General features: G+C 38.1%; 1 protein-coding gene across 4 annotated transcripts in view; it reads left to right on the forward strand.

Moving 5' to 3' along the window:
• JAK2 (Janus kinase 2) overlaps nt 1–24805 on the forward strand; it is a 93213-nt gene extending 68408 nt beyond the window's left edge. For all 4 annotated transcript variants that reach the window (XM_085212972.1, XM_085212970.1, XM_085212969.1 and 1 more), the window contains 9 exons: nt 1093–1244; nt 2310–2460; nt 3089–3225; nt 5959–6148; nt 7010–7134; nt 11033–11205; nt 12739–12856; nt 16222–16335; nt 20674–24805. In XM_085212972.1, coding sequence (XP_085069098.1) covers nt 1093–1244; nt 2310–2460; nt 3089–3225; nt 5959–6148; nt 7010–7134; nt 11033–11205; nt 12739–12856; nt 16222–16335; nt 20674–20781 — 1268 coding nt within the window. In that variant the 3' untranslated portion in view covers nt 20782–24805. The remainder of the gene's footprint in view (nt 1–1092; nt 1245–2309; nt 2461–3088; nt 3226–5958; nt 6149–7009; nt 7135–11032; nt 11206–12738; nt 12857–16221; nt 16336–20673) is intronic.
• The last annotated feature ends 2903 nt before the right edge of the window (nt 24806–27708 follow it).

The raw sequence follows: 27708 nt of genomic DNA on the forward strand, positions 1-27708 counted from the left end.
TTTTCATTGATAGTACTATTAATATACTATAAAGTACTAGAAGTCTGCAGATAGCTGCTGGACTTAGTATCCTGTTATCAATCAGGATTGAATTGCTTTATTTTGTCGAAGTTTTCTGAACTCAAAGTTATGCACTTATCAAAATGCTGCCTGGCAGTTGAAAATTATCTTTAGTACGTATTTTGATGAATGACTAAAGTCACGGAGGTTGCTGAAAGTACTATGTTATTAGCTTTGCCAAAAAAACTGTTTTACTGCTTTATGAACAAAATTATCTCATACTGAAAGAAGCATAAAGTGTGTGCAAGGTCCTTATGCTAATGAAACAGAAGTAAACTTCTTATCCATTTCTGAGTCTTCATAAATTTTTTTTGAAAAATGAACACATTTTAGACTTGCTAATTTTATGCAGAAGATACAACACATCTAAGAGACTGTAGGCAGCATAGGACTTACAGTCCAATAATTTTTCACTCTTTTAACACACAAAGCCTTCACTAACCTTAAAAATACCATATTCTAAGATAGAATCAGAAAACAAATTGACTTTCAACTTGTTACTAGACTCACTATTAAAAGCTCAAAAATCATAAAGTGGGAAATCGCTCACTATGGTTACTTTATACCGCTGTGCCATAATGTATCAACAAACAGTAAAGTACTTTTGGCTGTTTGCTATCTAGTTCCTTCACGACAGCTATTAAATCTTGATAATTTGGGGGAAAATATTAAAGCCAAAACAAAAATATAGTGTGGAAATGAGGTTAGAAAAGTATTTTTTTAAACATTAGTCTAATTCGATAGTAAAACTAATGATCTTCTGAATATACGTTTTCCTAAGTATTCATAAGTATTAGTTTTCTAGAACTTAATTCATAAGTATTCATTAGTATTACTGATTCAAAAGTATTATTTCTGTAGATAATCTGTAGTTTCAAGAAAAGAACAGAAACTTGGAAAGATATTAAAAACATCTTACAAAATGAAATAACTGTGTATACTAAAACCATTTTTACTTAATCAAATGTGTTTCAGAATTGTGTGGTTTTATTACTGATCTTAACATAATGTTTTCTTTGCATGACTACACAGTTCTTCTTGAGAGAATACCATGGGTTCCACCTGAATGTATTGAGAACCCCAAACAACTAAGCCTAGCTACAGATAAGTGGAGTTTTGGTACCACTTTATGGGAAATCTGCAGTGGAGGAGATAAACCTCTGAGCGCTCTCGATTCTTCAAGAGTAAGTGTCACTGGATCTGCAGTAGTGGCAGTTCTTTGGATACTTTAAAACATCTGCTGTTGTAACCAATCAGCATGCAAAATGGTGTGGCCCATAACCACTATAAGAAACATTACATTGTCTGATAGACAATGATCGTAAGTGATGAATTAAGCATTACTTTTACATTGTTAATTTTTTATTCTTGTGGGGACAAAGTTCAGATATCCCAGAATTATCTTGCCCACACTTCTTTTCTTTTGTTATAACCTTATCTCAGTTAAAAAGAAAAAAGAAAAAAAGAAAAAAAAAAGCTTTCCTAAAAATGAGTATGACCTTCGGTTGGCATAATTCTAGTTATGCTGTAAATGAATACCTAGATACCTAGAACCTGTAAGATGGTGTGTGTTGCTGACAATTCTATTTTATTTAAAACAGAAATATTAGTGTTGCCTCAGGAGCTCAAGGGATGGGGGTGTTAAGCAGAAATATATTCCATAAAAATATTATTTCTTATATCTTTAATTTTTATTTGGAAGTGAGCAGAAGTTACCATTTTTTTGTAATGATATGTAGGATTATTATTATAAATCGGCTGTTTTTCTAACAAAGCCTTGTCCAATTTCTCAGGTGTTGTAATCAGTTCTTAGAAAAAATTTCAAGATCGTCTTTAGACAGAGCTTTTAGACATTTGTGTTTTTCAGAAGATGCCCTCATCTCTTTTATTAACTCACAATCTTTTTTAGTGCCAGTGAAGCTTTTTTACGTTTAGTTTGTAAAACTCAGCTCACAAATGGATAAAATTTTCTGCTGAATTTAACACATTTGGGTTTAATGAGATTACGGACAAAGGAGATACCTTCTTCTGTTTTCTTATCTTCCACCAGTAACTGCCTTGGAGCTTTTCAACTCATTTCTCTAAATTATGCTAGTCTTTCTAAACAGCCAGTCAGTTGGTCATTCGTGCATGTTGGTGAGGTGATAAATCTAGGTTGAGAGCTGTATTTTTTCACTGCTCAGAATATCATAGCTATTAGAACTCTTCATGGTTGTATGGTAAAAAGGCTTTTCTCCATTCTATTCCAGAAACTACAGTTTTATGAAGATAGACACCAGCTTCCTGCCCCCAACTGGACAGAGCTAGCAAATCTTATAAACAACTGTATGGATTATGAGCCAGATTTCAGGCCATCATTTAGGGCAATTATACGTGACTTGAACAGTTTGTTCACTCCTGGTGAGTCTGAGTCTGTGGTGTAAAAGGATAGCATTTTTTATGGTGCCTCCCATTTCAGTATTTTGGCCTACAACCACTCTCCAACTCCATAGAATACTACATTACTGCTGCTTAGTTTGTTGTAAAAAAGAATATATTAAAAGTTAGTATGAAATAAAAATAATGCTTTGAGTGATGATTAATGTCTATCTTAACTGTTCTAGTCTCCTAGCCAAATGCATTTGCAAAGGTCTTTCTTATCTCTGAAAAGTAAGAAATATTTTACTAAATGGAAGATGCACATTAGCAAAAGCCCAAGTTTTCATTTCTTCCCTCTATAACAGAGTCATTGTGCAATAGCTGCTGAATTTAAGTTCAGTAGATCTTTATTTAAAAAAAAAAAAAAGTATTTTGAAATTACAGCAAGACTTGTTATGAGTCAAGCTACTTGACTGTTTGGTAATACCTCATTGTCTTCATGACTGCAAATTACTGTGTAGAAATAAAGGAAGTTGTTATTATTCTACTAATCTCAGAGTACGCCTAGGGTTAGGGTTAGGTAAAAGATGCACTGTAGTAAGTTTGTTTCATTCTCCTGTTTGCCTCTCTTTTCTTTCTTCATCCTTCTTCTCTTCCTCCTACACCTCAGATTATGAGTTACTGACAGAAAATGATATGTTGCCGAATATACGAACTGGAGCTCTTGGATTTTCTGGGGCCTTTGAAGATCGGGACCCAACACAATTTGAAGAGAGACATCTTAAGTTTTTACAGCAACTTGGCAAGGTAGTGTATTTGGAAATTCTCAAATTGCCTAAGAAATAGCTACCTTTTTCAATTATCTTCTAATGAACCTATATACATTAGTAACACTGGATACTTCCAATACATAAATAAATAATTCAAGAAATATCTGAGCACAATGGAAAAAAAGATTTGAAAGAAACTTGTTTGATGGTTTTAGACAGAAGAAAGGTTTTTTATGTTGAATCCATTCACCAGGAGAGGCTTAATATTTCCAGTGCAGAGCTGCATCTGACAATTTTTTGTTTGTCAGTTTTTATATTTGGGATTCATTTACAATTGTTCCAGAACAATCTTGTATAGAAACCAGGAGGCTATTGTTTTGGTTTTTTTGTTTTTTTTGGGGGGGGGAGGAGGGGGGAGTGGGGATGGGACTCTGAATACAAGGACCCAAAACTCAATAATTTGAGATATCTATATAATCTCTATAAAACTATATAATTTGAGGTATCTTTGAGATACCTGTGGGCCTCAAACTTTTTAAGCTTTAGAAATTAGCATTTGGTTACAATGTTTTGCAAGTCATTGCAGCTTAGCTGTGGAAAACGTGCACAGACAGATGACTTCAATGAAGTTATGTCAGTTGGACTAAATACCATTATTCCAGACTGGTTTCTCACTTTTTTATATCAGTTACTGATGTGTATCTACATGTCCACTTGTCTCTGTAAGTGACAAAACCTGAAAACAAAGTGGCAGAACTGCTTCTATTTGTAGGTGATTGTTGGCTATAAACAGTGTAGAGTAGGGAAAGGAAGGGAGTTGCAGGTGATGACTGCAAAAAGGAAGATAAAAAGAGTAGAGAGGAAGAAAGTAGAACGGAGAATGGAAGAAAAACTACTGAAAAACAAAGGAGAACCATGAACCAGAAGAAGTCTTAATGTGTAGTTCTTTATAAATGCAGGAAAAGAGCATCCCAGTGGGCATTATGAGAGTTAAGCAGAAATCTGTGCAGAAAGAGGAGAAAATGAATGGATATCACTGTCCTCTCCTTGCCCTCCTTTTTTTCCAGTGCTGTTCACATCCTTTCATAGTGCGTGTTTCTCACAGATAGTTGCTGCAGAAATGTCACTGTGATAGAATCGCTCAGATTGGAAAAGACATTAAAGATCATAGAGTCCAACCACGACCTAACCAAACTACCCTAAATCTAACAACCCTCCACTAAATTAAACACATTCAAGGATGGTGACTCAACAACCTCCCTGAGGAGCCTATTCTAGTGCTTAACAACTCTTTCTGTAGTGAAGTGTTTCCTGTTATCAGGCCTAAATTCTCCCTGGTGCGACGTAAGGCCATTTCCCTTCATCCTATCACCAGTGAGAAGAGACCAACCTGCTCTCACTGTAAGCACCTTTCAGATTGGAAGAGAGCAATAAGGTCTCCCCTCAGCCTTTTTTTTCCCCAGACTAAACAACTCCAGTTCCTTCAGTCTCCTTCTCCATATGGCATATTCTCCAAGCCCTTCACTAGCCTTGTTGCCTTTCTTTGGACTTGCTCCAGCTCCTCAATGTCCTTTCTGTACTGAGGTACCCAAAACTGAACACAGTACTCGAGGTGAGGCCTCAACAATGTCAAGTGTATGGCAGCAGGATTACTTCCTTTGTCCTGCTCACTACACCATTCCTGATACAAGCCAGGATGCCATTGGCCTTCTTGGCCACCTGGGCACACTGCTGGTTCGTGTTCAACCGACTGTCCATTAGAACACCAAGGTCCCTTTCCATCAGGCAGCTTTCCAGCCACACCTCCCCAAGCCTGTAGGGTTGCCTGGGGTTGTTGTGACCAAAATGCAGGACCCTGACACTTGGCCCTATTGAAACTCATGCCATTAACCTTGGCCCATCGATCCAGTCTGTCCAGGTCCCTCTGCAGTGCCTTTCTCCCCTCAGGCAGATCAACACTGCCTTCCAACTTGGTGTCATCTGCAAACTTACTGAGGGTGCACTCCATCCCCTCAACAAGATCATTAATATGGATGTTAAATAGAAGCAGTCCCAGTACCAAGCCCTGGAAGGCACCACTCATGACCAGCCGCCAACTGGATTTAACTCCGCTGACCAGAGCTCTTTGGGCCTGGCCATCCAGCTAGTGTTTCACTCAGCAGAGTGTACACCCATGCAAACCATGGGCAGCCAGCTTCTTCACGAGAATGTTATGGGGGACAGTGTAAAACGCTTTACTGAAGTCCAGACAGACCACATCGACAGCCTGACCCTCGTCCACTAAGCGGGTCACCTTGTCATAGAATGAAATCAGGTTTGTCAGACAGGATCTACCATTCAGAAACCCATGCTGACGGGGCCTGATTCCCTGGTTGACCTGTAATTGGTCCATGTTGGCACCCAAAATTATCCTTTCCATAACCTTCCCAGGCACCGCGGTGAGACTGATAGGTCTGTAGCTCCCGGGATCATCTTTCTGGCCCTTTTTGAAGATAGGCGTCACGTTTGCTAGTCTCCAATCCACCGGGACATCCTTGGTTAGGCGGGATTGCTGAAGAATGGTGGAGAGTGATCCTTTACTCTTAACTTCTTTCATGGTGATTTTGTGATATTTCACTTAAATAATTATTACATAAATAATAATATAGTAAATGTTACATAAAACATTATATCACTTCAGTGTTATACTGCAGTGAGCACTGAGGAATTTATAGAAGAGAGAATAATGTGGACTCATTTTTTAATTCAAGTATTTCTGTTTATGATCTAGGGAAACTTTGGCAGTGTTGAGATGTGCCGGTATGATCCCCTACAGGATAATACTGGGGAGGTGGTGGCTGTGAAAAAGCTGCAACATAGTACAGAGGAGCACCTTAGGGACTTTGAAAGAGAAATTGAAATACTTAAATCTCTGCAGCATGATAACATTGTTAAATATAAAGGAGTTTGCTACAGTGCAGGTATGTGCTATGTTGAATACGCCTTAAGTTGCATAACTAAGCATGTATACTGCAAGAAATTCAGGGAGATGTTTACAAAAGCCATTGCCTAGTGACTTTTCCAAAGGAAGAAAAATCTGCTATGTACAGCTTTTCATTGCAGGATGAATTTTCTTTATTCAGTCAGCTCGTAGCATAATTTTATGATTTTTAAAGAACGGGCTGTTTTGACTGATAGGTCTGTTACCTAGTTGCTTTGTCTAAAAGCAATGAATCTGGGGGTAAATAAGAAAACGAAATCATTTTTTTTAACTATTCTTATTTTTCCTTTAATGTGATGTCTGAGAGTGGATAATACCATTTTTTGTACAACTGTATAATAAATGACTAAGAAGGAGAAAGTCTCAGAAACATATATATTTGAATGAATTGCTGATGATGTTGAAATTGAGTGAAAGCACAAGTTTTGTGCAAGATCTGATTGTTTAAAAAAAAAAAAAGTGTTCAAAATCAGATTAAGTTTTGAAGATTGTTAAATTGCTAACTAGTTGATGTCAGTTGTCATTCTGAGTTTTACCTCAGCAAAAAGAATGAGTATGTAAACACAGGTATACACAAGTGGCACTTGTGCTTTACTTTTGGCAATATTAGTTTTTATGAGATGTTGAATATTAAGCATATACACATTGTGGTCATGTTTAAATAAATGGCATTTCCATATCAGATGCAAATAACAGATGAAAAATTGCACACTAATGAGCATACAGTAAAATGCATTTTTGTTAGTGAGACTTTTCTATTACTTCTATTCACTTGTAAAAACCTGTTTCAAAACTTTGCACTGAAAAGTGACATGAAGTATTTTATTTGTTGTTGTAAAAGGTCGTAGGAATCTGAGGTTAATTATGGAATATCTACCGTATGGAAGTTTACGGGATTATCTGCAGAAACACAAAGAGAGATTGGATCACAAAAAGCTTTTACTATATGCATCTCAGATATGCAAGGTAAGAGAGTTTTCAGATGGCTTGTATTTTTTGACAAATTTGCATCTACTCATTTCATTCAGAAATTAGTTGTTTTGGTATATATTTTTTAATTGTGTTAGGCAGCTAGTAAAACATAACGCTAAAAAAGATAGTAAGGTGTACTCAGATTCAAGAACTTGAAAAAATTCTGAGTATCTTTGTAATCCTTAATGCAGCATGCTGACATTGATCTGTATACTGATTGAGGGAGAATTATATTTTGAGGGTCATTTATATTTATGAGGCATATAGACTTATTCAGAAGAATTAAAATCTCTTTTTTCTCTAATGAAAGCTGCATTAAAATTTCGAAGGATTTAGTGTACTCATTCAAGCAAACTGTTCATGGGATACCATAACTGATATTTCTTATATAGACTTAGTGACTTTTAGAGATGAATATCTATAACAGTTTGACAATATTAGTAATATCGTCATTTTATAAGTAAATAATATTATTTTTAATTTTTAATTAATTAATATTAAGTAAATAACATTGGCATTTTGATCTAGTGGCGGGAAGGTACCTGATTTCTGTGTGAAGAGCTAGGGGCTATAAAAGTGCCCAAAACTGTAATAATTCAGTCTCACTGGCTGACATTGAAAATACTTCATGATTTCTGAAAAGGAAGACAGGTATCTAATCTTATTAACCTATGTCTTACTACCTCAGAAGGAAAAAGTATGTCTGCCTTAGATTTATGCTATTGTTGTGTTTTAGATATGAGAAACTATGGATGCTTCAGATTTCACTGCAGGTTTATTACCTTTAATAAAAAAAAAAAAGAAAGAAAGATAGGTAGACGGACACACACACACACTCCCTTCCTATTTTAAGACACATAAGAAATATTTTAAATTTCCATGATTTCCATTTCAAACAAGGAAACGGTAAATTAATGCGTATTCTTCAGGGTGTATAGCCATTACGTATTGTCATATCTAGTAGACTTGTGCCTTTCACTTTCAGGACATTTTGTGTGCACATGTATGCACAAATATGAGAGAAATGTTGAAATACTGCAGGTATGCAGACTGTCAATGTAAAATCAAAACAACAGATCAAATGACTTATCTCTAAGTACCATCTAGGAGGAAGGAAGTTAGAATTTGCATTTTGCCAATAATTATGTGAGAAAACTTGTGCTTTCATGTAATCAACATGGGCAAACACTGTCAGAATTTGGGAAGTCAATATAGAATATAGAATTACTTTAGTTGGAAGGGACCTTAAAGATGATCTTGTTCCAACCCCTCTGCAGGGTTGCCAACCACTGAATCAAGCGTCTAGATCAGGCTGCCCAAGACCCCATCCATCCTGGCCTTGGAATACCTCCAGGGCTGGGGCATCCATGGCTTTTCTGGACAGACTGCCAACACTTCACTATCCTCTCCACGAAAAATTTCCCTGGCATCTAGTCTAAATCTCTCCTCTTTTAGTTCAAAATTGTTCTCCTGTGTCCTCCCACTATCTACTTGAAAAGATGATTTCCCTCCTGCTTACAAGCTCCGTATAAGTACTAGAAAACCATGTATAGAACGTATAAAGAAGTATCTCTTTTGACTTCTAAGGGAAGCAAAGCCTAAGTATTAATGTGTGTATTTTACTTCGCCTTAATGTTATTGTGCTACCTGTAAAGCAGAAGTTATTTTGATTGTACTAAGTATTTCTACTGTATTATTTTGCTTCAGAACAACTTGTTTTTTTTCCTCATGGGACCTAATGTTTTATTTCCCTCTGGATAAAATCTCAAAGAGCTAGTGAGTCTGTGCTTAGTTTGGAATCTGTTTTAAGATAAGTGTATTCAAAGCAGACTTAAATCTGGCAAAAGCACTCAGTTACAAATTATTACTACATATTAAAAATGAGTACATAGTATTACTAAAATGAGATCGAAATACTTTTAGCTTTTCACCTCTTCTCCTTTCCTTTTCTGCTTCTCTCGTGATTTGTTCTTTCACGAACTTCAGTGTCTGAAGTCTCTTCTGCCTCATGTGCATTTCCGTTACTTTTTTTGGTTTGTTTGTTTTGCCTGCTAGTTTCTTAGCTGAAAGTCTTTTTCATCTTCAGCCGCCTTCTTATTTCAAGTACATATGAGAGAAATGAAGACATTACCAAACTAAAAGGTTAAGATAAGTGTGCTTGCTTGCAGTGTATTTGGTTCCTTACTGAGAACTGAGATAAATGTCCTGATTTGTGTTTCTCATACTGTGAAAAGCAGTGTTTTCAGAGGTGGCATTTGCTAATTGTGACATTTCTGTAGATGCAAATCATTGCAGCTATAATGTGATGCAGCTCGTGTCACTAGTTCTGCTTTTCTGGTGGCAAGCAATAGAATTCCGCAGTCGAATTAAAAAAAAAAAAAAAAAAAGAAACAACTCAGCAAACAACAAAATTAGATTCTCAACGCTTCTCTGGTTTTGAGGCTGTTCTTTTTTTCCTCTTTTGACACTACGTTTTCTTAATTCTTCCTGGTAAGAGGGTGGGAGTAATTTTGTTTTCCACCTCATAATGCTTAAAGGGCCCCACACCTTGCTGGAGGGTCCCACACCTAGCAGTTGAATAGTAAAGGTGAAAACATTTGAACAGTGTCACTGAACTTGACGTCACTGCTAGTGTAATGTCAGAAGATTATGATTTCCACTCAAAATTTGCATGATTTCAAGTAAATATGTCTCTGAGGCTGGAAAATGGCTATTCTAACAGGAAAGTCACTAGTATCAGAGAAAATTAAGGACTATTTTTGGTACAGTATTTAATACTACTATTTTTCAAGATAGCAAATGGTAACTTAGATAATGGAGAAGACGTCCGTTCTAAACAGTTTTGAAGTGGTATGTTCTGTTTATACAGTGTTGCCACCTACTGGTACAGAGAGGTAGCATGAGATTGAGAGGAAGTAGACTTCCAAGTTATACTTTTCAGAGGTTTCTCACTTAAAAAGGGAAAAGACCAATCTTTTGGCATTAAAAATATAATGTTTATGCCACAAATGTTTGAATTTAGCATTCTAGAACATCATTTATTGCTTTTTCTGTTGTGTTGCCGTGTTTCTTTATGAAATTGTGAAACTGACAGCCTGCTTTGTGTTTCCTTCCATGTATGAGAATCAAGACTCTCTTAATACCACATTGTCAGTTTCTGTTCACCATTTATTGCTGTGTAAGCAAGTTTTTTTTTTTTTTTTTTAATGATGTAATACCTTATCTTTATTGTCTCTTCACACACTGGCTTCTGCGTTCAATTAATTGCAAAACCAGAATGTATTGGGAAGAAGGGATCAGCAACAGCAGCAAAATATGATAACTTCAGATTATCGTTTCTTGGGTTGCCATTACACAAGATACAGTAAAAGGAGAGCTGTGATAGAGGATAATGGTCAATAAAAAGGAGAAAGATTTACAAATATGAATACAGCCAGAGAATAGTTGTCATGTTCAAGGACTTGTAAGATAAAGTTTTATAATGAAATTAGGAAAGAAGATGTGAAAAATGTCTGGAAAGAAGGTTAATTCAAACAGCTAATGAAAGGACAGGCTTCTTATCTGCCCTGCATCATGTAGATTAGCCTAGACTTCATTTATTTTTGCCTAGTACTGGCAAACTGCAGTTGGGTATGGAAAGGAGCTGTAACAGCCATCTAGCTACATAATCATAAAACACTTTGATGAGAAAGATTCTCTATCTAGCTGCCTTCAGTTAAGGAGAGTCCTGTATTTGAAAGATTAACTTAATAGAGAAATCAAAAATTCAAGTACTCTGATTTTGATACATTCTCTTTGATTTTAACTTTGAGCTTGATTCATCCCTTTAAAGATAGTGCAACCACTTAAAAATAGTTTTCTTTTCTGTTGTGTTTGTGAACCTTATGCTTAGGGCATGGAATATCTGGGTACAAAAAGATATGTTCACCGGGATTTAGCAACAAGAAATATCTTAGTGGAGAATGAGAACAGAGTTAAAATTGGAGATTTTGGATTGACTAAAGTCTTGCCACAAGATAAGGAGTACTACAAAGTGAAAGAACCTGGTGAAAGCCCTATATTTTGGTAAGTCTTCTCTCAATATATGAAATCATGACATATTTTCAGCTTTATGGTTTCAGACAACTGTTTTACATATTGTGGAATTATGATATGCGGTTTCCAAATCTGTTTTTAAAGCATTGTGAAAGTCACATGCATGATACTTGCTTTTACAGAACAACATTCAGAATTCCTAACTTTATGCATATTCTTCCTCCCCCCAAAAAAAAACAAAAACAAAACAACAACAAAAAAAAAAAACTGCAAAGATTGTAGTTAAAAAGTTAAATAATAATGCCACAGGGAATGTATTCAGAGATGAAAGAAATCTAGAAAGCTTACTGAGGAGTGGGCTTCTGTGAGTTTTGGACCCTTAAACAAAAATATGTATCTTCTAGCTGAGATCTGTTGGGTGAACCATCTGTTGGCCAAGTGGAGTTAAATCGCACAGACGAGTTAGCAAGGATAAAGTATTAGGCTGAATGTTAAAGTAAATGAACCATGAGGCATATCCTGGAGGAGTGGGCTGCTCTAGCTCAGGTACCCAAAGGTGGCTGCTCCCCAAGCCCTCCTGCCTCACCGCAGGCTCCTTGGACTGCAGCAATGGCCTGAGGCTGCTTCTTCAGGGGCTTTTCATGGGCTTCAGCCTTCTTTAGTCACATCCACTGCTACACCTTCGGCTCTTCTGTTGCTGCATGCGGATATCTGCTCTGCATGGTGTTCATGGGCTGCAGGGGGACAGCCTACTCTACCATGAGCTGATCCTGAGCTGCCTGGAACTTCTGCTCCGCACCTGGAGCACCTGCCATCCTTCTGCACTTTGGGTTCTGCAAGGCTGCTTCTCTCACACTTTCTTCATTCCCCTCACCCGGCTGCTGTTGTGCAGCAGTTTTACCAGTTAATCTCACAGAGGCACATTCAGTGTTGCTCATAGCTCAGCTCTAGCAGTGGCAGGTTCTTGCTGGAGCAGCTGGAGTTGGCTCTGATCTGCCATGGGGCAGCTACTGGGCTCTGCTCACAGAGGCCCCCCTGCAGTCTCTTGCTACCAAAAACTTGTCAGGTAAATCTAATACAGCTGCATTTGGAGTACGTACTTGTGTGTATTCAAAATGTCACTTCGTACTTGTGATTTTAGTGTATATAGCTGCCATAGATGACCTTAAAATATAATACTTAAGGGGTAAATAAAATAATATAAAATAGCATTAACAGTAGATGTTATAGATCTGAATAAAATTAAGCCCACAAATACATGGGACACAATTCAAAGCGTATTGAAGGTGGTGGAAAGATACTTATTGGTTATAAGTGTTTTTATTTCCAGTCCTTACCATGTTGAAATGTTGTTTACCCTCACTAGACGCAGGAAAAATATCAGTTCTTATGTACCAGTTAACCACTATTATCAGAATACTTGTTCACTTTTACTAGTGCAGGTAGTGCCTATGAACAAAAAATACTTTACTCATGAAAAAAAAAGAGTCCTATTCAAAGAAATATCTTCAAAACTGGAAAGATGCAAGTGATGCAGAACAATATTTTTACCATGTGTTGCAGGTATGCTCCAGAGTCTCTGACAGAGAGCAAATTTTCCGTGGCTTCAGATGTATGGAGTTTTGGTGTGGTCTTGTATGAACTCTTCACTTACATTGAAAAGAGCAAAAGTCCACCAGCTGTAAGTACTTAATTATTTTTTCCCAGAGATTTTTATTTGTTTATTAAAAAAAAAAGTGTATGGATTTTTTCTGTATTTAGATAGGTTGATATTTATTGAGCCTTTTCTGGAGCGTATCTTCATGTTTGAGACAACATCCAAATGTAAACAGCAACGTGCTGAGAAGCATTAGCATCTAGGGGTAAAATGCAAAGATTATCTGGAAAACAGTCTGTTCAAACTTAATCTGCTCTGTAACTTCCAGCTGTTTGAAAAGATTTGAAAATATCTAATTAGAGACTTATCTTTCTCATTCTTTATAGAGAGATCCCAGGTGAAACTGTTCCACTGTAATATTACAAGTATTTTTAATACCACCCTAAATCTAAGATCCAGACAAGCAAATACTTCAACCTTAAGTTGGTTTAAGTGAGGTAACTCTTAAAGTTACTCTGTTATCTTAGTAAAACCCAAGCTAATTAACTGAAGCTCAGAAAGGAAAGGGAGTTTTTCTTTTCTCGCAAACTGTTGACAAGTCTTTAAAGATACACACTAAATGGAGGAAAGTACTACTACTGAAGAACAGCTCTCCAGTTGGAAATGAAGTTCATAATGTTACTTTTACCTAGAATTGCCCTGCAGGCATTACAGAGGAGAGGTAACTCAATTGTTTACTAGAGCTGTCTTCACCGTTCACCAGTGTCTCAGTCCTGGCAAATGTAGTTCTGAGAAGCAAACAATGATTGTAGGGAAAATGTATTTGACAGACCTCTACATCAACATCAGTAGAACTTAGTAATTTTATGCAATCACAAAAGCTTTCAAGGAATCTATTCAGAACCAGTCAGAGGGACCTCAACAGGCTAGAAAGGTGGGCCTGGGTGAACCTGATGAGGTTCAACATGGCAAAGTGCAGAGTTTTGCACTTGGGCCGGAGGAATCCCAGGCATCCATGCAGATTGGAAGGAGTGGTCCTTGAGAGCAACCCTGCAGAGAAGGACCTGGGGGTCTTGATAGATGAAAAGCTTAACATGAGCCAGCAGTGTACCCTTACGCTTGGAAGGCAAATGATGTCCTGGGTTCCATCAGAAGAGGGGTGGCCAGCAGGGACAGGGAGGTGATTGTCCCCCTCTATTCTGCTCTTGTGAGGCTCCATCTGGTGTACTGTGTCCAGGTCTGGTGCCCCCAGTACAAGGAAGACTAGGAATTGTTGGAGAGGATCCAGAGGAGAGCCACAAAGATGATCAGGGGACTGGAACACCTCCTCTATGAAGACTGGCTGAGGAAGCTGGCCTTGTTCAGCCTGGAGAAAAGAAGGCTGCAAGGTGACCTCATTGCAGCCTTTCAGTACCTAAATGGAGCCTAAAAACAGGAGGGAAATCAACTCTTTGAAAGGGTAGATAACTTCAGGACAAGGGGAAATGGGTTTAAGTTGAGGGAGGGGAGATTTAGATTGGATGTCAGGGGGAAATTCTTTACAGAGTGAGTGGTGAGGTGCTGGAACAGGCTGCCCAGAGAAGTTGAGAATGCCCTGTCCCTTGAGGTGTTCAACGCCAGGTTGGATGGGGCCCTGGGCAGCCTGGTCTAGTATTAAATGTGGAGGTTGGTGGCCCTGCATGTGGCAGGGGTATTGAAGATTCATGATCCTTGAGGTCCCTTTCACCCTGGTCTGGTGAATCACAGAACCACAGAATCATAGGAATGATCTAGTGATCACCTAGTTGCTACCCCTTGCTTAAGCATATTCACCAGAGTAGATTACACAGGAATTCTGGTTGGCTTTCACTTCTTCTGGAGAAGGAGACTCCACAACCTCTCCAGGCAGCCTGTTCTGTCACTCTCTCAGTAGTTGTTTCTCATGTTCAGGTAGAACTTCCTGGGTTATAGTTTGTGTTCCTTGTCCTGTCACTGGTCACCACTGAAAAGAGCCTGGCCCCATCCACTTACCTCCCTCCTATTAAATATTTACAAGTACTGACAAGATTCCCCTTCAGTCTTCTATTCTTCAGCCTAACAGTCCCAGGTCTCTCAGCCTTTCCTCGTAAGAGAGATGCTCCCAGCCCCTAATAATTTTTGTGGCTCTCCACTGGACTCTGTCTAAAAGTTCCCCGTCCCTCTTGAACTGAGGAGCCCAGTACTTCAGGTGTATCCTCATCTGGGCAGACTAGAAGTAGGGGGTTTACCCTCCTTGACCTGCTGACCGTACTCTTTATTGCATGCCAGGATACCATTGGCCTTCTTGGCTGCAAGGGCACTCTCTTGACTTATGGGCAACCTGCCATCCACCAGAACACCCAGGTCCTTCTTTGCAGAGCTCCTTTCCAGCAGCTCAAACCCTAATCTGTACAGACGCATGCAGTGGAGAAAAAATTCTCAAAGCAGGGACAGCTTTCCTTGTCTGATACCAAACAATGCACACGTGGAGTTTTTCAAAAGGACTATGAAGTGGAAAGTAATGTAGTAAGTCATGGAATATGCTTTGAGTAAATAAACATTTTGTGTGTTCGTGATTTTATGATCAGAGCCAGGTAGCTCTCTTAGTATGTATTAAGAAAAATTTATTTTTATCAATTTGACAAAGCAGCATGTCATCATCATTGTAACTGTTACTTGTATCACTGACTTTGGCATTCGCACATTCTACCAGCAGTTATTTCACATCTTTGTATTATCACCATTAAGGACACTTATGTAGCGCTGGAAGAAAAAACAATCCCTTTACGTTATGCTTAAAAATTATTTTCCATTAATAGTATTTTCTTGTTTACTTTAGATCTCTGGCAATCTGAGATAATTTTTTTTTGGTCTACTTTCAGGGTTATGTTGACTTTTGGCTAGCAAGACTTATTTGTTTATTTTTACCTGAGTTTAATTAATTTCTAGCCTTTAATTACTGACTAATCCAGTTAATCTTTTTTATGCATTTCATAATGTTATTATATGTAACAACATTTATGTATATATATAACATTTTATAATGTTATTGTTTGCTTTTTACTTGACAGGGGTTTTTCAAAGCATCCAAATTTAAACATTTCACGGATCTCTTTAGAATTAGCAGTAAGATTTGATCTTCTAAAAGTGGATAATCATCAGATTATAGTTCATAACATAAAACAAGATTTTAATTTATAACTTTAAATCATATATCTATAATCCTAGTTTCTCCCCTCCCCACCCTCCCCCCGCCCCGCTCCTCCCAAATGAATGGTGATTGTTGATATATTATCAGAAATTGTCATTTATAATTTTATCTTTGCTATTTAATATACTATTCATAGAATTTTCGAGGTTTGTCTTATAAAGAGTTTTCCCAGGGTAATGATTTTGCAGCATATTTTTTTCCCTTTCACATCTTATTTATGATACTTGGCCTTCTGTTTCAGGAATTCATGCGCATGATTGGCAATGATAAACAAGGGCAGATGATTGTATTTCATTTGATAGAGCTTTTGAAGAACAATGGACGACTTCCAAGACCAGATGGATGCCCTGATGAGGTGAAGTATTATTATAGTAATATATTACTGTAGTCTTAAAGGTGAACAGTCAGGGTGAGTATATAGTAAATGCAAACCTCATGTTTCCTTCTGTGTGGATTATGGAAGAATGTATGCAGCCTAAATTGTTGTGCTGTTATTTTATCAGTTACATGATAGGTATAATCACATTTGTTTTTATGATACTTTAGATTATACTCACTCAGGAGCCTATAATGTAGTCTTTCTGAATATGTGAAATAGGATTATTATGACTATTACACTGGAGTGCTCAGGCTTCTATTTAAAAAATGTAAGTGAAGTTTAGTATATGGAATTTGTTCATGAAAGACTCATATAAACTTTCTTGCTCAAAACTGTACTGTAAATTTTCTGATGTGTTTAATGTTTACGAGAGAAACTTTAGTATCTACATAGTGTTCAATTAATCATATTTAATTCTGAGACTTAAAAAACCCTTTATCTTTATTATTTCTCTCTTGCTCTTCCTTCTTCAAGCATAGAAATACTTACATATGTTTGTCATGTGTATTATTAATCATCAAGCATTCTTGGACAGGTGCTACGTGCAGACTATGCATGCAGTGAAGTATGTGAATTGGATTTTATCTGTTCATGGCCTTTGGATTTGTATTCATGCTTTTTGTAGATCTGGTATATGTATATGCCTCTAAAACAATCTTGAGAGTATGTTAATCCAAGTTTTTTTAATTTGCTAATACTTCAGGTGTTTTAAAGATATTTCCTTACTATTTCTAAGCCCTTTACTTCACTGCTCTTTTGCAAAGGGTGCTCTTCAGCTTGAGTCAAATTGATAGGGCTGGGTAAGTCAGTAAGGAAGGAATGTAACTAAAATAGATACCCTATTTTTTTTTTTCCTATAACTTCTAGTCTGGATAGATTCTTGTATCTCTTTATGATTGGACACACTTGGCAATAGTTGCTGATATAGTTCCTACAAAACTGCAGATAGGAGAAACCAAGGTCGAGAGATCTAGCAGAGAAGAAAACGAATGACACAGATGCGGCAGAGAAACCACTGGACATGTGCATATGAGTACAATAGTTGTTGAATCACGAAGGTTTGAGGTTTTCGTAGATACTCTGGATGTCCTATAAATATGGTAGTACTACATCTGTTTTATTGAAACTCTAAGTGCTGTTGTCTGACATTTCTTCAGCTAACAAAGCAAGATGCCAATACCTCTCTTCTGGTAGATATTACGATCATCCTATTTTGATCCTAAAAGGCCACAGATCTTGAAACCTTCTAGGTGTTTGTAACTTACAGACTGCTTTAGACTCAGATCAATGTGAGAATTTCAGATTTGCTGAAAAGTGGAGAATTAAAAGCTACATTTGTCTCAAGCTTTTCAAATAGAATCATAGAATCATAGAATTACTCAGGTTGGAAGGGACCTCAAGGATCATCATGTCCAACTGCAGCAGTACCCTAACACTAACAACCCTCTGCTTAATCATATCTCTGAGCACCACATTCAAACAGCTCTTAAACACATCCTGGGACAGTGACTCAACCACCTCCCTGAGGAGCCTATTCCAGTGTTTACCCACCCTGTCTGTAAAGAAGTGTTTCCTAACGTCCAACCTAAACTTACCTTGGCGCAACTTGAGGGCATTTCCCCTCATCTTGTCACCCATCACCAGTGAGAAGAGACCTACCCCGCTCTCACTGTAAGCACCTTTCGGGTACTGGAAGAGAGTAATAAGGTCTCCCCTCAGCTGCCCCTTCCCTGAGGCAGACTAAACAGCCTCAGCTCCCTCAGCCTCTCCTCATAGGGCTGATTTTCCAAGCCCTTCACTAGCCTTGTTGCCTTTCTTTGGACTTGCTCCAGCTCCTCAATGTCCTTTCTGTACTGAGGTACCCAAAACTGAACACAGTACTCAAGGTGAGGCCTCAACAATGTCAAGTATGGCGGCAGGATTACTTCCTTTGTCCCACTCACTACACCATTCCTGATACAAGCCAGGATGCCATTGGCCTTCTTGGCCACCTGGGCACACTGCTGGCTCGTGTTCAGCCGACTGTCCATTAGAATACCAAGGTCCCTTTCCATCAGGCAGCTTTCCAGCCACACCTCCCCAAGCCTGTAGGGTTGCCTGGGGTTGTTGTGACCAAAATGCAGGACCCTGACACTTGGCCCTATTGAAACTCATGCCATTAACCTTGGCCCATCGATCCAGTCTGTCCAGGTCCCTCTGCAGTGCCTTTCTCCCCTCAGGCAGATCAACACTGCCTTCCAACTTGGTGTCATCTGCAAACTTACTGAGGGTGCACTCCATCCCCTCAACAAGATCATTAATATGGATGTTAAATAGAAGCGGTCCCAGTACCAAGCCCTGGAAGGCACCACTCATGACCAGCCGCCAACTGGATTTAACTCCGCTGACCAGAGCTCTTTGGGCCTGGCCATCCAGCTAGTGTTTCACTCAGCAGAGTGTACACCCATGCAAACCATGGGCAGCCAGCTTTTCCACGAGAATGTTATGGGGGACAGTGTAAAACGCTTTACTGAAGTCCAGATAGACCACATCGACAGCCTGACCCTCGTCCACTAAGCGGGTCACCTTGTCATAGAATGAAATCAGGTTTGTCAGACAGGATCTACCATTCAGAAACCCATGCTGACGGGGCCTGATTCCCTGGTTGACCTGTAATTGGTCCATGTTGGCACCCAAAATTATCCTTTCCATAACCTTCCCAGGCACCGCGGTGAGACTGATAGGTCTGTAGCTACCGGGATCATCTTTCTGGCCCTTTTTGAAGATGGGCGTCACGTTTGCTAGTCTCCAATCCACCGGGACACCCCCGGTTAGCCAAGACTACCAAAAAATGATGTACAGTGGCTTGGCAATCACATCTGCCAACTCCCTCAGCACTCTAGGGTGCAATCCATCTGATCCCATGGACTTGTAAGCATTCAGCTTTCACAGCAGGTCCAAAACTATCTCGTCATGGATCATGAAGGGCTTATTCTGTTCCCCATCCCTATCTACCAGCGCAGGGAGCTGTGTTCCCAGGGAGTAACAAATCTTACTATTAAAGACTGAGGCAAAGAAGGCATTAAGTACCTCAGCCTTATCCCTATCCTTGGTGACCAGGTTGCCCTCAGCATCCAACAAGGGATGGAGACTCTCCCTAGCCTTCCTTTTACTATTCATGTGTTCATAAAAGCATTTACTGTTTTCCTTTACCTTAGTGGCCAAGCTCAGTTCTAACTGCGCTTTGGCTTTTCTAATTTTCTCCCTGCACAGCTTCACTACATACCTGTAATCCTCATAAGTAGCTTGCCCACTCTTCCAGAGACGATAAATTTTCCTTTTGTTCTTCAGTTCCAGCCAAAGGTCTCTGTTCAGCCAGCCTGGCTTCCTTGCCCGTCAGCTTGTCTTCCGTGACATGGGGATGATCAGGTCCTGCACCTTTAGAACAATTTCCTTAAAATATTCCCAGCCTTCCTGGGCTCCCACGCTCTCCAGAACTACCTCCCAAGGGACCCTCTCAACCATGGTCCTAAAGAGGTTAAAGTCCACCCTCCAGAAGTCCAAGGTAGCAGTTCTGCTGACTCCCCTCTGTGGTTCAACAAGGATAGAGAAGTCTAGCATCTCACAATCACTTTGCCCCAAACGGCTTCCAACCTTTACATCCCCCACCAGACCTTTTCTGTTAATAAACAGCAGGTCCAGGATATTGCTTCCCCTCGTCGGCTCCTTCACCAGCTGTGTCAGGAACTTATCTCCCACACACTTTAGGAACCTCCGGGACCGTTCCCTGTCAGCTGTATTATAGTTCCAGCAGATACCTGGGAAGCTGAAGTCCCCCACCAGAATAAGGGGGAGTGAACAATAGTTGTTAAGCAGAAATTTTTGGAAGAATGCAAATCTGTTTACGATCTGGATTAAATCAGTAAAAAGAATACAAATGAAGACAATGTCGTAGGACTACTGTTCTGTGATCGGATATCAGGCGCATGCTTGGGAAAAGAGAAGCTTGTCTAAATGCCTTTCAGAATATACATATTTTCAAAAAATAATTTTGATCTGTTTTTAATATTATTAGGTTCAGTTTGCGTTTGTGTCATCTTACAAACTTTGAAAATTAATTCAATCAATTTTCATATTAACTAAAAGAGAGAAAATCTCCATAAAGGCCTTTTGCTGTCCTTAAGCAAGGAAATTGATGACTATTACTAAAATCTTGCTACACTATTTTGTCACTGTTGCATGGAAGAATGTAGTGAAGTTGGATAGTCTTTGCACTTAACTAACTGTCTGTGGCATCTATTTACATAATATTTATTTTCTTTGTTTTTCCCCCAGATTTATGCTATCATGAAAGAATGTTGGAACAATAATGTTACTCAGCGGCCCACCTTTAGGGATCTTGCTCAGCGAGTGGATCAAATAAGGGACAACATGGGTGGATGAGGAAACTGTCCCTCCTTAAGAGCATATATTAAGATGCAAAACAAAATGTACTTGGTTTGCTGTGTATAATTGACATATGTGCACATGTGCATCTATCTTTGCTGGAAGTAAAATCTGCATGGCAAATATCTTATATGAATCTGCAAACTGAGGAATCCTGCTGGTTTTCTTGATCAGGATATATTTGTTACTATGAGAACATGTTAAAATTCTCAATACGGAAAGAAATTATTTTTCTAAATTGAATAATATAATATATGGTCAGTCTACAACACCATTATTTGCCTTACTTGGCAATGAAAGAAAGAGGTGACAAAATATGGTGAGATTAAGAAATAATAAGACTATTTCCTTGTTGAAATGGAGATACATAGAAAAGACATGTAGTCTTTTCACTGAATATATAGTGAGTGACTGCACACCCTGTTTTGTGTGTTGCACAAGGGCTTTGTTTTGTTAACGTGCTTTTGTAACTTTTCATTGTTGTTGCAGAAGTGGCTTCTCTATATAACAAAATGGAGTTGGTTATGTAATCCAGCAACTTTTAATGTGCCTGTCTGAATCAATGATCAGTCAGCAGTATATGCAAAGAAACATAGACCATGTGATATACTGTAAGTATTTCTAGGGAAAGGAAAAGGAAGTGAATTGTTTGTAATTTGGACAGCCAGATAACTCACCCATGTGAGAATTGTAATTTAAAATGGAAAAGAAACATTAACAATTTTTTCGTATTTTTTTTCCCGTAAGTATTAGATTTCCTTTACGTGTTTGAGGATACAGTGATAGCAAGTAGAATTGAAGACATTTCATATAAGACTGTCTTCAGATTGTTTCTGAATATGAAAAAGCCAAACATACTGCTTTTGAATGTCGCTCTTTCACTCTTTCCATCTTTGTATTTTTTATGCCGTCCTCAGTGTACCTGTAAATTGGAAACTTCGTAAAAACAGAATTAAAAATATAGAAAATGCCCTTCAATTCCTCACTTTGTTATGATCATAATCTTGTATGTTCCTTCCAGTACCCTAAAAAGAAGGTTTGTTGCTCAGTGTATGATATGGTCAGTCACCACTCAAAGTCATTGAGTTGACTTTGGGCCAATTCATTTTAAAAATCTTTTTTTTCCTGTTTTAAGACCTAGCCTGTGACCATTTGGAAGGAGGAAAGTGTAAGTGCAGTTTCTACACATTTAGCTAAAGGCAAGAACATGATCCCAGTTAATGAGAACTGGAAGGAGGTCAAAGTTACTTGAACAGATTACTATGTGTAATTCTACTTCTGAAGTGAATCTAACAGATTTGTGGACAAGGCAACTAACTGGTTTTGCCTCCAAGCATGAAACTTGCGAATAATCTTGTATCTTAAAGTGAAGGTTTCAGGTTTTGTTTACTTAAATTCAAATGATCTGGTTATTTGTACATATTCTTAGATATTGTTTGTAACATATAATGTTTGTTGTTCTTGAATTTTTGCTGAGGTTCAATTAAGGCTACACAAGCTCACAAACCCTTAAAATCCATACATGTATTTAAAGTGAAGTATTCATTTTTGAAATTTATGGCAGTGAATTTGTGGAATAGAGGGACTACTTTGCTGTGAGGCCTCATTAAGATTCGTGATTAATTACAAATCCATCTACTCAGAAGTTTAAGTAGTAGCTATAATTAAAAAGTAGGAATTTCTTGCTCAGTGTAACATAATGCCAGTATAGCAATGTTTTGTACCACTGTGATCTTTCTTTCCCACAATTATTCATTCAAAATTATGATTTTATAATATGGGAGATTGCTAAGTAGGGACAGCAGCATCAGCCCTCTTTCTGCGCCTTGAATTTAATAAAAATTTTGTTGGGTTTTCTTCCTATGAAGCTCTTTTACAGAACCTTTAAACTGATTTTGCCAGCAGTTTGCAAGCTGCAAAGAACTTTAGAGTACTCCTATACATGTGTTTTCTATGTTTTTGTGCGCTGCTTTCAAGACGATTTAGAAGTTTCAGGCAAGGAACACCTTTGCATTTGTACTCTCAGTTGCATGTACATGTTTTTTGTAGCAAAAGAAGATAAAGCTTTGAAGCATCGAAGCAGCATTTTAGCTGGGGTAACGTATACAGGAACTACTTAAAATTTGCAGTGCGTGGCAGTTGATAGCTAACAGGTTTCCAATATATAGTAGACTAAACATAATTTATGTAAGAATCTCAGGGAAGTTTGTGTAATGCAATGAAGAGATCTTCCAGTCTGCTATTTTTTCAAGCGAATAAAAAGTCTTTTGCTTGTTCTACTACCATATGATTGATTACATAGTCTGTTTGATTGCTTAAATATAGTATGGAACTCAAGGATAATTTTTTAAGTTTTGTGGACTTTTAACTTCAATACTTCATAATTTTTAGAGCAAGCCATACCTTTACACTGCAGTATAATTTTGTGCTGTTGGTCAGGAGCATATGTAGTCCGTTGTACCAAGTCGGTCAGTGCAAAGGGCTTGATCATCCAGGATAAGTATTCTTAGCTGGATGAATAGGACCAAGTAGTGCTTAGGACTCAGGGGATGTGTGTGATCATCTGCAGTGTCAATGTTTAGGTTTTGGAGCAGACAGAATCATGGTTTTCTCATAAAGCTTCAAAGGATGTAAATGCAATGATTTGTTGAATTTGCTAATGCCACCTGTAGTATCCTTTTTTAAAAATAAAATGAAATTTAAAAAAAACAAAACAAAACACAAAAACTGCATTTCAGGAGCAAATCTATAGTAGATTTGTAGAATGCTGTATTTTTATATAGTATTTTTATTAACAGAATCATATTTTTGTTTTTTAAATTTTCTTCAGTTGGCATTGCATTTGTCACACTTTAGTGTAGTCAATATATGCTACCCAAAATGCTGTGATTTATTGTAGGAAAAGTGCTGTTTTATGCATACAGGACTGCTGCTATGATGTAGAATTAAGATACTAATTACCGCTTTACACTTATTTTGAGAGAGAGGATTTTCCTGTGTACAGGAAAGTACACAGTGTATCTTAAAAAATATATATATATAAACAACTATTGTCTAATGTAATATAACGTTGGCTTGTTACCTATCAGTATAAGTAGCCTAACCTTCAAAATCCGTTTTTAAATATGCACCACAGCCTTGCAACAGTCATGTAATAAGCCTGAGGAGGAACCGATTTTCAAGAAAAGAAACCCAAACTTTGTCAAGTCATGTTATTCATTAAAAGCTTCCATTGTTGAGATAATTACTGCTATACATACAGACAAAACTATTAAAAAGATGTTAAATTATCTGAATTAGTTTTAGACGCCAAGTCTTTAATTGTTATGTTTGCTTGAGATATGGCTAGCTGTATTGAAATGTTTGACAGAAGACATTATTGCATGAGGTATAAAGAAATGTTACTCTTTTGTAAAGAAAGCAAACTTTTCAGGAATGTATGAGCATATAATGCTGGAGGATAGATTCTGAGAGCAAGAGTGGAAGCACAGAACTACAGGAGGACTTTTGGAAAACGCTGTTGTTAAACAGTGAAAAAGCATTTTGTAATGCACAATGATTTACAAAAACACTGATAATGTCTACTGAAAATGCCATATCATTACAAATGTGCTAATGTATTTCTGAACTGTGTGTTGTCTGCCTTAAGTTTAAAATTCTTAGAGACCTAATCCTGAGAGAAAAATGCAAGAATGATTATACCAAAGGAAACTGCTTAAAATTGTTCAATGCCAGCCAGCAATCTTAAAAGGTGTTTAAGTTTTTTTTTTTTTTTTTTCCTGAATCTTGCTTTTTAAATAAGAGGTTTATAATACTTTATATTAAAGTAGAAAAAGTTCCTTTGGGGGAATGGAGGAGAAAACTCATGTTACTTGTAGTTGGACTGCAAATATTTGGATACATGGCTTGTTGGAGAGAACATGAAGGGGATATTTTCTAGAAAACTATGTATTAATAACTGAAACTTATCTGTGCATTTCTTTTGAGTTTGATTAGTAAAAAATAAAATAACTGAACACAATGAATGGCACGTGCCTGCCAAGGTTTTCTTTTATGCAATGCCTAGAACTACTTTTGGTGTTGAAGTTGCTGGTGAAGAAGGCTGCTCTGTTTTAAGGGGGTAAACTGCAGTGTATACAACTTCGTGATCTTCCTGCGGTAGCTATATGTAGTGTTTCCTCTTTTTCTTAGGAACTCTTTTATCCCAAAATAAAGGCTGACTTTGGGTGCTCCCTGAAGTTAAGACTGACTTAACTAGCTTAATATGAAGTTGGTAATTTGGGAATGAAGAAGCACTTCCCTTTACTGTCAGTATTTACAGAGAAGCTCTGACAGACTGCCTGTTAACCAGAGTGCAGTTCTTTGCAGTTCCTAATGCAAGCAAACCTGGGTGCAAATACAGAAATGAAAATGTATTTTTGTTACTTTATCATAGGTTTTCCTCCAATTTTTATTTTCTTAGATATATAAAGATTATCACCACTTTGAACAGAATTGGTGCAAATGGATTTTTGTGTTGTTTATTTTAGGGGGGAGGGGAGTGGCCTTTTTGTTTTGTTGATTTGTGCTGGTTTTATTTTGTTTGGATTTTGAGAAGTGCAATAGCAGAACACAAAATATATATATAAGTACACAGTCAGATATATAGATATATCACAGTCAGATATAAGATACTATACTGTGGTGGAAATAATTATCCTAGTTCAGTACCCGCTTCCAACACATACAGGTGTCTTATTCAGTGAAGTATTTGAGTTGCCTTTGAGGTGATGCTGACTCTGAGTCAGGATTTAAAAAAAAAAAAAAAAAAAAAAGGGTGAGGGGGAATAGAGGAAAGCCAGGCGCTTTGGCACTTGCTATTGTGGCCTTGTCCTATACAGATCTCTTGCTGCATGGGATTCGCCTGTGCAGTGCAGTGGATGTGACAACCAAGTGTATGCAAGGGACTTCTCCATGAACCCTCAGCAGCATGCTGTGGCTGCAGTGCAGGTCAGAATGAGGGCTTAAGTCACTCTTTTCTTGTAATGCTTTCACAGGGTAGAACAACTCCACCAATAAGGGCCAAACAGCTTGGAATCCCACTGATAACTGAAACCCTAAATGGGATAACAAAGGGAAGAGAATCTGAGGGGAGTTTCTACAGGGAAAGAACACCAAATTCATCAGATGTCAATTTAATAAAACTGACATAAGCACCTTTCCAAATTTAAGGTGTATTTTAGACTGATGAATGGGGAAATTGAAGGAGATGATCACAGTCAACTCCTTTTATCACAGCACAAGCCACTTTGTAAGAAAGTATCTGGAATTAATTGCTTTCTGATACTTAGAAAGTTACCACTAAACAGACTAGGGTTTGTGGAGGTGGTTGTTTGTTTGTAAATTCTTTCCCACCCCTATCAAAGTTACTCCTGATTGCTGTTGTTCAGTATGATGCAGGAACATTCTATCTCTTAGGATTCCATAACTTATACAGGAAATCTGTTTCAGTTATTAATTTTCCATTCTCTTAAGTATTTATCCTGATTCTAAAACACCTTTCATTGCTTTTTGTGCCATGTTGTGTAAGATTTTGTCATTACTGCTGCCTTTACATATCTGAGGACCTCTGCATGTTTTTGCCTCATTCTTTTTTTCTCTGTTTAAAACAGCTGTTTCTACATTGTTTCTCTATTAACATACATTTTCTTAATCTTTGATTTTGCTACTGTTTGGCAGACTACCTCTTTCCAGTATGTGATGTTCAGAAGTGGACATGGTACTTGCTTATTCGTTATGCAGAGGAGTTTACTAAGAGGTAAAATTCTCATGTGTCCCATTTGCCTGTTTTTGCAACAATATGGTGCTGTTACCTCATTCTGATATCATCCATAAAACCAGACTCATTTCTATAGCCAGAAATGGCTTGTATTTACGCTTTCAATCATTTCTAAATGTAGGAAATGCTTTCCCTAATTTTTGAAGAACAGTCTGAACTCTTTATCTCCAAAGATAATTCCAGTCCCTTCCTTCTAAATGCCATCTGTAAATGGTTCCGTATCTTTACTGGCTCCCTTCTTACAAGAAATTAATGAAAATGTCAGGTAGTGCAGACTTAGAAGAAGATGATCTAACGTCATTTTCACATATCTTTCTGCCTTGTCAGCACACCCTTATAAATGTCTGCAATACTACACTGAGATTCTGACTGTTTTTCTTATCAACCATTCAGCTCAGTTTATGTTACCCTGGATTAGTTGCAAAGATTGTCAATTAAGATTACATAACATTTTTTGCTGCCAAAACACTGGGACTGAGTGCAGCAAGTTTGCAGATGACACCAAGCTGTGTGGTGCAGTCGACAAACCCAAGGGACAAGATGCCATCCCAAGGCCAAGACAGGCTCAAGCAATGGGCCCAGGGTAAACCTCACGAAAACAAATCCAAATGCAAGATCTTGCACCTGGGTCATGGTAACTCCCACTATCAGTATAAGCCAGGGGATATAAGGATAGAGAACTGCACTGCCAAAAAGGACTTAGGAATACCAATGAATATCAAAATGGACATGAGCCAACAATGTGCCCTCGCACCCCAGAAAGCCAACTGCATCCTGGTCTGCATCAAAAGAAGCATGGCCAGCAGGTCAGTGAAGGTGATCCTGCCCCTCTACTCTGTTCTGGTGAGACTTCACCTGGAGTACTGTGTCCAGATGTGGAGTCCTCAGTACAGGAGAGATGTGGACCTCTTGGACTGTGTCCAGATGAGAGCCACAAAAATGATCCAAGAGATGGAACACCTCCATTATAAGGACAGGCTGAGAGAGTTAGGGCTGTTCAGACTCCAGAGGAGTAATCTCTGGAGAGACCTGATAGCAGATTTTTCAGTGTCTAAGAGGAGGCAAGAAGGAGACAGAATCTTTAGCAGGGTCTGTTAAGACAAGGG

Source organism: Meleagris gallopavo, chromosome Z, assembly GCF_905368555.1.
Source record: "Meleagris gallopavo chromosome Z, MGAL_WU_HG_1.1, whole genome shotgun sequence".
In the NCBI taxonomy this organism is placed as follows: domain Eukaryota; kingdom Metazoa; phylum Chordata; class Aves; order Galliformes; family Phasianidae; genus Meleagris; species Meleagris gallopavo.